Source organism: Genypterus blacodes, unplaced genomic scaffold (assembly GCF_046128005.1).
Source record: "Genypterus blacodes isolate CSIRO-AG114 ecotype Tasmania unplaced genomic scaffold, CSIRO-AGI_Gbla_v1 ptg000299l_1, whole genome shotgun sequence".
NCBI classification, from domain to species: domain Eukaryota; kingdom Metazoa; phylum Chordata; class Actinopteri; order Ophidiiformes; family Ophidiidae; genus Genypterus; species Genypterus blacodes.
In genome coordinates, this window is record NW_027467090.1 from 15,001 (window position 1) to 25,000 (window position 10,000).

The following is a 10,000-nucleotide window of genomic DNA, read 5'->3' on the forward strand; positions in this document are numbered from 1 at the left end:
AGCTCTCTGTGTCTCCTCAGCTCTCTGCGTGTCCTCAGGGGTCCAGGTCTCCGGTGTCAGCAGCAGTGAAGGCTGCGGCTTGTTGGGTGTCATACTCCTGCAGCCGCTGGAAGAAGAGAGGGAGAAGGAAACTAAAAGGTAAACATAGATACGCAGGATATGAAGACGGACAGGACTACACCTTCAGACACTCTGGGAAACCTTTTCAGCTCTTGATCCATATTTTTGATTGTTCTAAAACATATATTATAGTGATAAACAGAGAAAGCCCAGAGGATGAAGGGAAGTAAAGACCAGACTGTCCTCTGTTGGTCCAGATCCTTCAGGTTCTGGTTTGGTTCATGACAGAACACTCACCATCCAAATCAATGGTTGATGGATCAATGTTTCTTCACATGATGTATCTGGTGATCACAGGACTTCTTCTGGACATGAAGTACAGAGGGCTGGCTGAGGACGAAGATGAGGAAGAGGTGAGGGACCACACAGATGGAAGGAGGGACAACCAACAACTGAACAGAAAACTGCTGGACCACTTCAGACAGCTGGCTGCTTCTGACCAGGACACAGATCAGGTAATCAATATCTGATACTGATACTGATCAAAGAACAGAGAAGGACAGAAGGAAACGATGAATGAAAGAAGGATGGGAAGGAAGTGAAGAGGAAATGAAGGAACACAAACAGGAAAGTTTCAAAGGCAGGATTCTGACTTTAGTGGAGGTGAAGAAGCTGAAACCTGAAACCTGAAGGCCGCATCCCAACACTACTGAAACCTTCTGCTCCGTGCAGGTGGACCTGCAGTACCTGGACCAGGTGATCTCAGAGGGAGCCAACCCCAACACTGCAGACCGATACGGACAGACTGTCCTGCACGAGGTACACACACACACACACACACACACACACACACACACACACACACACACACACACACACACACACACACACACACACACACACACACACACACACACACACACACACTCTGACTCCGGCTGTATTACTGCACACACACACACCTCTGTGTCCCTGTGCAGATCTCCAGGGCCTGGAGTGTGGATGTGATGAGGTTCTTCCTGGACCGAGACTCAGACCTCCTGCGCCCAGATCACTTTGGGGTCACGCCGCTCCATGTGGCTGCAGCGCTGGACTACCAGGAGATGGTCCGCTTCCTGCTGGACAGAAACGGTGTGTGTGTGTGGGGGGCTTTAAGCCGCTCACCTCGTGTGTTAACTTGTCTCTGACTTGTTTACTTCTCGAGTCATTGCAGGTCGAAATTCTTGGTTGACAACAATTCTTGACAATTAATGGTGAACACAATGATTCCATTCTATCTTCTGTGTTGTTGTCCTCAGCGGACGTGGAGGCTCGGACTCGTCTGGACCATCAGACTCCTCTGCACTACGCTGCCAAATATGAGGCGCTGGATTCAATCAGACTCCTGCTGGACGCCGGCGCCCAGATCAGCTGCACAGACTACAAACAGAGAACGCCGCTGCAGCTGGCTGCTAACATGGGTACACTGACTCTCACTGACTCTCACTGACTCTCACTGACTCTCACTGACTCACACTGACTCTCACTGACTCTCACTGACTCACACTGACTCACACTGACTCTCACTGACTGCAGAAGTTGTCATGTTTAGAGGTGCAGTTGTGTGCAATTGTTGACATGTGGAGTAAGAAAGTCTTTCCTGTTGCTAAGCCTGTGGTCACCACTAGATGGTAGCAGAGACTAAAGCTGTGTGTGGGTGTGTATGTGTGTGTGTGTGTGTGTGTGTGTGTGTGTGTGTGTGTGTGTGTGTGTGTGTGTGTGTGTGTGTGTGTGTGTGTGTGTGTGTGTGTGTGTGTGTGTGTGTGTGTGTGTGCGTGTGCGTGTGCGTGTGTGTGTAGACCGGTGTGAAGCAGCTGGGCTCCTGTTGGAGCTCGGGGCTGAGGCGGGGGTGAAGGACTCTGACGGTCAGCTCTGCATCACTGCTCTGATTGGTCAGATGAGCCCTGTGGTGAGGCAAACATCTGGATATGATGATGGAGCTGTGATTGGTCAGAACATCATCTGGACTCGTTCCCTCTGCAGGCCCGTCTGGCTCTGGCTCAGTTCCATTTGACCGACAGATTGGCCAGACAACAGCATTACTACCTGAACCTGCTGGAGCCTGGACCAGGGACCGGTCTGGATGACAGGGGGCCCACGTCTCCAGTAAGTTAACCACAGACGGTGATGGAGTTCAGTGTGTGTGTGTGTGTGTGTGTGTGTGTGTGTGTGTGTGTGTGTGTGTGTGTGTGTGTGTGTGTGTGTGTGTGTGCTTCTCTGTGACCATCAGTGTGTCTCCAGTTGGAGGTCCTGGTGCAGCAGGAGAAGCTGGACCTCATCATGCACCCTGTGGTCCTGAAGCTCATCCAGGTCAAATGGGAACTGTACGGCAGGTTGGTGTTCATCTATCATCGACACGCTGAGAGGTCAGGGGTCGCGTCATCCTCTCACTGTGATGTCGTGGCTCATGTCCAGGTTGGGGGCGTGGCTTCTCCTCCTGCTCAACTTCTTGTTTAATGTACTTTGGACGACGGTTGCCGTCTCCGTGTCCGTCAGCCGAGACTCACCTCAGCGTTACGTCTTCCCTGAAGTGAGCACACACACACACACACACACACACACACACACACACACACACACACACACACACAGACACACTGACCTGTCTGTCTGTCTGTCTGTCTCTCCTGGTGGTAATGGCCCTGTCTCTCTCTCTGTCTTCAGGACTGGTGGCGTGTCCTCCTGGTGGTCCTGGCCCTCCTCCTGACCCTAGAGGAGGTGCTGAGGGAGGTGCTGGACATCTGTCGCTCCAGGAGGAAGCTCCGCCTCTGGAGACGCTGGGCGGAGCATCGGGTTAATGCAGACCTTCACTGCTGTCATCCCATGTGGCCTGAGGTGTGTGTGTGTGTGTGTGTGTGTGTGTGTGTGTGTGTGTGTGTGTGTGTGTGTGTGTGTGTGTGTGTGTGTGTGTGTGTGTGTGTGTGTGTGTGTGTGTGTGTGTGTGTGTGTGTGTGTGTGTGTGAGAACAGTAGAGATGAATAACGGTCAGGGAATAAGAGGCTTATATTTGTTTACACCCCTCTTTGTTTGTTTACAGGAGCGAATTTTCCTTCTGGATCAGAACAAACACATTCAGTCAATGAGAGGAAGCTACAGCCAGGACAAGTGGTACACACACACACACACACACACACACACACATACTCACACACACACACACACACACACATACTCACACACGCATACTCACACACACACACACACACACACACACTCACTCACTCGTGTCATACTCCAAACCCATGAGTGATTGAATAATTGTTGATCTTCTTCCTGTGCTCTCTCAGGAACCTCTTTGATTGGCTGGTCTACGTTCTGCTGGCCGTGGCGTTCTGTGTCCACATGGTCGACGTCTTCAGGCCGTCCGCCGCTCTGCACACCGCCAGCCTGAGACTCTTCGCCTCCACCGTCATCTTCCTCTGGCTGAGGCTGATGAAGCACGTCCGAGCCTTCAGGTGAAACAGATGGTTACCACGGCAACTCGTCTTCAAGGGGAAGACGGGTTTCATCAAGCCAACTCCTCTTCCTCAAATCATTCAAACTGAAGATCAGTGTGCAGTTTGACTGAAGCATGATGGAGACGTCTGACATGTGTGATGTTTCAGTGTGTGTGTGTGTGTGTGTGTGTGTGTGTGTGTGTGTGTCTCTGCAGGCTCATGGGCCCCTTCATCGTCATGCTGGGGAACATTGTCGGGGATGTGATGCGTTTCCTGTTCCTGTATGCTGAGATCTTCATCCCTTATGCCTGCGCCTTCTGGATCATATTTGGAGGTGTGTGTGTGTGTGTGTGTTTGGCTGTTTGAAATCTGACATGAACGTTGATTGACAGACAGACACTAACCACTAACCCCCACCGCCCCCCCCTTCTTCCCCAGGCTCCCCCTCAGTTCCCAGCATGCAGTCTGTCCCTGGCCTGCTGTACAGTCTGTACCGCATCACTCTGGTGGACGAGTACGAGTACGCTGCCATGGTGACGGTGGATGATGTCATGGCTCCTCTGCTGTGCGGGACGTTCCTGGCTGCCTCCTCCATCCTGTGTGTCAACCTGCTGATCGCCCTGCTCACAGACACGTTCCAGAGGTCAGAGGTCACAGGGGATCAACAGGTCCACAAACCAAATACATACTGTAGTACTGCAATATTATATTGTGTGTGTGTGTGTGTGTGTGTGTGTGTGTGTGTGTGTGTGTGTGTGTGTGTATGTGTGTGCGCCATGTTAGGGTCCATGATAACTCCCAGGCCATTGCCGTGATGCAACAGGCCGCCGTCATCCTGCAGGTGGAAGAGTCCATTCCTCTCCTCCGCCGTTTCTACGACAACCAGCACATCTTCAACCTCTGTGCACCCCTGACTGACGCTTATAACGATGACATCACAACAAACCCAAGTTACCATGATGAGATGAGCAGGATCAATGCACAGATCAAGGTGTGTATGAGTTCTGAGTGTACTGTCTGCTCCACACACACATGGTTGATGTTTGCTTCAGAAGAGAGGAAGTGGAGAAGAAAACTAAAACATTCACAATCAATAATGGAACAAAATTCTGAATGTGTTGGAAATAAATCTGAGAGATCCTGAAACAAAGAAATGAGCAACCAGGAACGCCACCATTCCACTGGGAATCAGGCTGGAAAACCAGGAATAACTCCTCAAGGTTCTCAGTCCTTCTTGACATTAGAGGTGACAGAGATGTAAACATGTTCAGACGTGGCTTTGATTGAGATCATGATGGTTTATTTGAGTACAAACATCATAAGAAGCTGTTGTTCCTTTAGGAGACTCTGGATGAGTTCTTGGACCTGCAGAGAGACACCGGGACAGAAAGAGGACCTGGGTGAGGACTGCTGCTCTACTTGTACAATTCACCAATAAATGCAAATACATTAAATATTCATTCAGACGTCCAACATGCAGCAAAGTCACAGACGATCAAACATCTCACAGTCAGAAGAGTCAGTCAGTCACTGAGAGGGGAACGTCATGGAAAGTTTTACAAAGTTGTTTTTCAAACCTGGAAATGTTTTGGAAAATGTTGAAATATCCAAAAAAAACAATTTCTGCAATGTCTGTTAATCTATGAAGCTCATTTGAAATAGAAGCTTAAGCTACAAGAGACTCATAATTTAAAGTTTGACATAGTTTGCATGTAAATGATCTGAATTATTATTCATTCATAATTATGACATTTAGTAAAGTTGCCCAAGTAGTTAAGTTTGTAGCCAAGCTTTCTTGAGACAGCACTACAATCTTGAAGAAATGTAGCTAACTGCATTAAAGCAATCCTGAAAATAGCTGAGCTACTGTCAAGCTGCTGAGAAAGGAACTTCATTTTGTAGCTTTGCTGCTTCCAGCTACATTATCTCCAACGTTGACTGTAATCACACAACAAGTCTCATGTATGGTGGAGAAACCAGACCCACTGTATCTTTGTCTCCTGTGCCAGACTCCAAACCAACCAAGACCTCCAGAATCAGGAGCCAAAGACCTTTCAGAGACTCCAGACCGACCAAGACCTCCAGAATCAGGAGCTGAAGGCCATCAGAGCAGAGATGAAGCAGCTCAGGACTCTGGTCCAGGAGCTGGTTCAAAGCAGGAGCAGCTCTGTGCAGAAACGTGGTGGTTCAGATGAACAGAAGGACTGAAGGACTGAAGACTAACCTGTGGAGACGAGGACCATGAAAGATCACTCAATGAGGAATGTAGGACTAAACAGACTAAACATGAAGCCAGATGTTCTTTTACCACAGCAGATCTGATGGATGTGATGTTTATGTTTATTAGTTTATATAAAACCCCTGCAGAAGCGAACCTTGACCTCATGTTGTGTTGTTCAGTCAGCATGTCTTCAGGTTTGTGCAAGTGAGCCTGAGTGTCCGGCTGAGTAGAGAACACAGGGCAGGGAATCAAACCCTCGCCCTGGGCTGATACCTGGACCTTCTCATCTCCTGGCTCTCATTCTTTTTCACTTTGTGCATTTGAGTCTCTTTTCTCCTCCAGTTTAGCTTTATGGAAACAGCCACATCGTATGAAGAACACTCTGGACCTTCTCCAGAACCTGGACAACAGTGACTCCTGTGTTTGAGGCTTCAGGTGAGTCATGAAGGTTTTGACGGTAATGCTGTCAAAATGTGGGTCCTTCAAACACATGACCAGGTGCACGCCGTCTGCGTCGGTGTACTGCTCACACATGTCGTTGAACACGGCCCTGTGGATGGCTGTGAAGTCTCGTCTCCTGGGCAGGACCAGGCCGCTGGCTCTGATCTCTGTCAGGAGCTTCTCTGTCAGATGACTGTTGGTCTTCCTGTATTCTAACTCTTGCCACGTATGTGAGGCAGACGTTTTGGTGTGCAGTACAAACATGGAGACCAGGAACTTGACTTCAGCCCCGACGTCACGCTCGTCTTCGTCTCCTGCAGCCACGGAGCCGCCGTGCGAGGACGTCTGCCAGGGCTCCTTATGGGTCAACATGGACCAGAACAGCTCCTCTATCTTTGTCAGCGTGGAAGCCACCAGGTCGGCTTGTGTGTTGTGTTTCAGTTGGCCCATTCTCAGCCAGACCCACAGGTGCTGCAGGAAACACCGGACCTCATCCTCACACTTGGCGTAGATCAGTGTGTTCTGTGGGATGAGCGGCGTGCAGCGTGACTGGTAGGCCGCCACCGTCATCACGGTCTGGATCCCAGAGTCTTGAAGTTGGCTCTTCACCCCTGGAGACGTCAGGCGACAGTAAGTGGTATCTACCAGCTCGTTGATGAGTTGGTCTTCACAGCTGGTGAAAGCCTTCTCCAGCTGTTGGAAGGCGTCAGTCTCCGTGCTGAGCTCAGCATGGTGCTGCAGCAGCTTCTCCTCCAGCAGAGCCTCCACACGCTCACACAGAGCCAGCATGAGTTTGGTTGTAACGGCCTTGGCCTCACTTGTCGTGGGACCGCACGTCTTACAAGAGGATTTCTGTCTCTTTGTTTCTTCCCTGGGCGGCGTCTTCAGGCTGCTGTACAGTTTGACCAGCATGCGGCCCACGTACTCTCTGGCAAAGTGCATCAGGAGAAAGTTTGTCAATCGAGTTTTCAGTAGACTGGATCTGAAACCCAATTGAGCGTTGGACGGATCTGAGACTGTGAGGCGCTGCAGGTCGCTCAGGATCAGCCTGACGATGTCTGAGGCGGCGGCGTGAGCCTTTAGGCAGCGGTTGAACGGCAGCTCAGAGTATTTGGTGATGTCACCGCCCAGAGCCATGTGCCTGCTCTGCTGAGTCAGCAGGTCCCTGACCGCCTCGCAGGCTCGACGCTCAAAGCTGTCTGACCGTAGCAACTCCATCTCCAGCTGCTCTGGAGGCTTTCTGACAGCCAGGCTGCTGTTTGGAGACTGAATACTTTCACTGGTCTGCGTGTTGCTCCGGTAGGTGCGCAGGATTCTGGCCATGCAGACCACGAGATCATGGAAGGTCCTCATGTGTGGCAGGGCTCTGCTCATGTAAATGACCTGGTTGATGTGTTTGCACTGGTGTAACATGTAATCCGTCTTCAGCTTTATCTGACTCGTCATCAGTTTGGCAAATTCCTCAACGTCCTCCCCGAGGTTTGCAAACTGTTTGTAGAAGAATATCTTTGACAGATGAACTTTGATACGGAAGATGTTGTGCTCGTGCGGACAGCCGTGACTGTGAGAGAACATGTGGTGCAGATGGATCTCACTCATCCTCTGTATGACCTGTGTCATCATGTCTGTGAGCAGCATGTGTGTGGCACAGTCCAGATCATCGGCTGCTATCTTTGTCCACTGCTCCTCCGTCAGTAAGCCGATGTACTGCTTATAACAGGAGATCACACCGATGTGATATCTGAGCTCTGTTATGGTTTTTGGATGAGTTGTGTATTTTTTCAGGGTCATTGTGTCCATTTTGTGTTCAGATTGATCACACACACATCTGATCTGTTTATAAGCACGTGTTCCCGATGATGTCGATCAGTTCAGTGGCATCGCTGCCATGCAGTGTGTGTGTGTGTGTGTCATGATGTCATTCAGCACTATGATATGAATGTTATCTATAGTTATCTATCTTCTCCTGTGTCACAATGTTAATGCCACCAAGTCCAGGGCCCCTCTGGACCCATTGGTCCCACTGGTCCAGATGTGGGGTTTAGTGTCGGTGAAGAGAGAGGCTGAAGGCAAAGACCTCCTGTGTGTTCAGACTCTGACTGTCAGAATGAGCTTGTGGATGAAAGCCTCTGAGTTGACCTTAGTTACAGACTTCCTGTCATCCTGAGTATCTCTTGCAGCTGTGTTTGACTTATTTAAGGTACAATGGACCTTCTTTCTTCTTTCAACATCAAACTATGTTTTGGTTTCTCAACTACGTCAGCACACTTCAACCTACAGCCCAGATCACCATAGTAACCGCCTTAGCAGCAGCTGCTGTTACGTTTGATCAATCCTGAAATATTGAGCAATTTTCCCTTTCATAAATCCCATTCAAAGACATTGGAAAAGTGTTCAAGCATTCTTTGTGACCTCATAATGACATCAATCTAATTTGAGGTCAAAGTCCTTTGTTTTCCTCACACGGTTGACTTTTCCAACCTAAACGTTGTTGTTCACACACAGATGTTTCACACATCAGGACTCTTCATCTCCACTCAAGTTCAGACAGGAGAGCTGTCATCTTATCTTAACCTCTTCATTTCAAACTGCTCCGCCTCTGATGAGGGCGTGTCCCTCATCAGCTGACCAGGACGAGCACCTGGTTTTAGATCAAATATGAATCAGACACACACTCTGCTACACAAGTATACAATTATGAAGGAATGAGCCTTTAACGAGTGTGTGTGTGTGTGTGTGTGTGTGTGTGTGTGTGTGTGTGTGGGGCAGGTTGTTTTGTTCCTGACTTCCTCTGCAGTGTGAACGCTGTCTGAACATGTCAGCTGAGTGCATCATTCCTCCACAAGTGTGTGTGTGTGTGCATGAGACGGAGGACAGCTGGTCTTTTCTCCTTGCGTCCCTCCCCATCCCCTCTCTCTCTCTCTCTCTGTCTCTCTCTCTCTCTCTCTCTCCTCCAGCTCCTCCTCCTCTCCCCCCCCCCCCCCCCCCCCCCACCCCCTCTCTCTCTCACTCTCACACACACTCAGAGCTTCAGATCAGATGTTTCCTCTCTGCTTGTTGGATGAACCTCTCAGACTGGATGGATCCATATTAACACATTGATGAACTGAACTCTGTTTCTGCTTGTTTGGTTGGAAAAGTTCTGTTTGTGTTCCACAGTAAGTCTGATTTATTATTATGATTATGACTCTGATTTAACCAGCTAACATGATCTGAACAAGAGCGACCTGATAAAACACAAATGACCTGAAAGATCTGAATGGCTTCATTCCTCTCCTTCTTTCTCCCTCTCCTCTCCCTTCCTCCTCTCCTCTCTCCTCTCCTTTCTTCCTCTCCCCCTTCTCCTCTCCTTCCCCAGATGATCTTCTGTGAGCTCCTGCTGTTGTCGCTCCTCCTCCCTCCTCCTCTTGTCTCCTCCTCTCCTCTGGCTCAGGTAAACTTTAGCACTTTCACCTCCAGTAAACATTTGCTGGTGAAGAAACTGGAGCACTAATCCTCCCCTCCTTCCTGTGTGCTGCCCCCTGGTGGTGACACACAGGCTGAATGGTTGTGTACGGCTTTCAAAAACATCAATAAGGAACATGTTGAGTTACCTTGGTAACAGCCAAGTTTCCCTCTGGCTCCAGTCTGATCACTTAAACTGTAACTCCTGATTGAAAACATATAAATCTGTCACAGAGAGTCAGCTGCACATGAATAATGGTGACCTCTGACCTCTGACCTCACCACCATGACACAAAGATGGATTATGCCCAGAGAGGGAGAGTGAACCCAAAGAGTGTGTGTGTGTGTGTGTGTGTGT

At 49.5% G+C, this 10,000-nt stretch overlaps 2 protein-coding genes across 2 annotated transcripts in view; both read left to right on the forward strand.

The window, feature by feature from the left end:
- LOC142988149 (uncharacterized) overlaps nucleotides 1-6,255 on the forward strand; it is a 6,487-nt gene extending 232 nt beyond the window's left edge. Inside the window, exons 2-15 of the mRNA XM_076137192.1 lie at nucleotides 21-138; nucleotides 418-575; nucleotides 793-879; nucleotides 1,041-1,229; nucleotides 1,394-1,520; nucleotides 1,899-2,008; nucleotides 2,083-2,205; nucleotides 2,341-2,465; nucleotides 3,387-3,554; nucleotides 3,752-3,876; nucleotides 3,987-4,179; nucleotides 4,320-4,527; nucleotides 4,878-4,936; nucleotides 5,546-6,255. Coding sequence (XP_075993307.1) covers nucleotides 21-138; nucleotides 418-575; nucleotides 793-879; nucleotides 1,041-1,229; nucleotides 1,394-1,520; nucleotides 1,899-2,008; nucleotides 2,083-2,205; nucleotides 2,341-2,465; nucleotides 3,387-3,554; nucleotides 3,752-3,876; nucleotides 3,987-4,179; nucleotides 4,320-4,527; nucleotides 4,878-4,936; nucleotides 5,546-5,744 — 1,989 coding nt within the window. The 3' untranslated portion in view covers nucleotides 5,745-6,255. The remainder of the gene's footprint in view (nucleotides 1-20; nucleotides 139-417; nucleotides 576-792; nucleotides 880-1,040; nucleotides 1,230-1,393; nucleotides 1,521-1,898; nucleotides 2,009-2,082; nucleotides 2,206-2,340; nucleotides 2,466-3,386; nucleotides 3,555-3,751; nucleotides 3,877-3,986; nucleotides 4,180-4,319; nucleotides 4,528-4,877; nucleotides 4,937-5,545) is intronic.
- A 2,944-nt stretch (nucleotides 6,256-9,199) lies between these two features.
- LOC142988144 (follistatin-related protein 1-like) overlaps nucleotides 9,200-10,000 on the forward strand; it is a 4,264-nt gene continuing 3,463 nt past the window's right edge. The window contains exons 1-2 of the mRNA XM_076137187.1: nucleotides 9,200-9,356; nucleotides 9,557-9,631. Coding sequence (XP_075993302.1) covers nucleotides 9,557-9,631 — 75 coding nt within the window. The 5' untranslated portion in view covers nucleotides 9,200-9,356. The remainder of the gene's footprint in view (nucleotides 9,357-9,556; nucleotides 9,632-10,000) is intronic.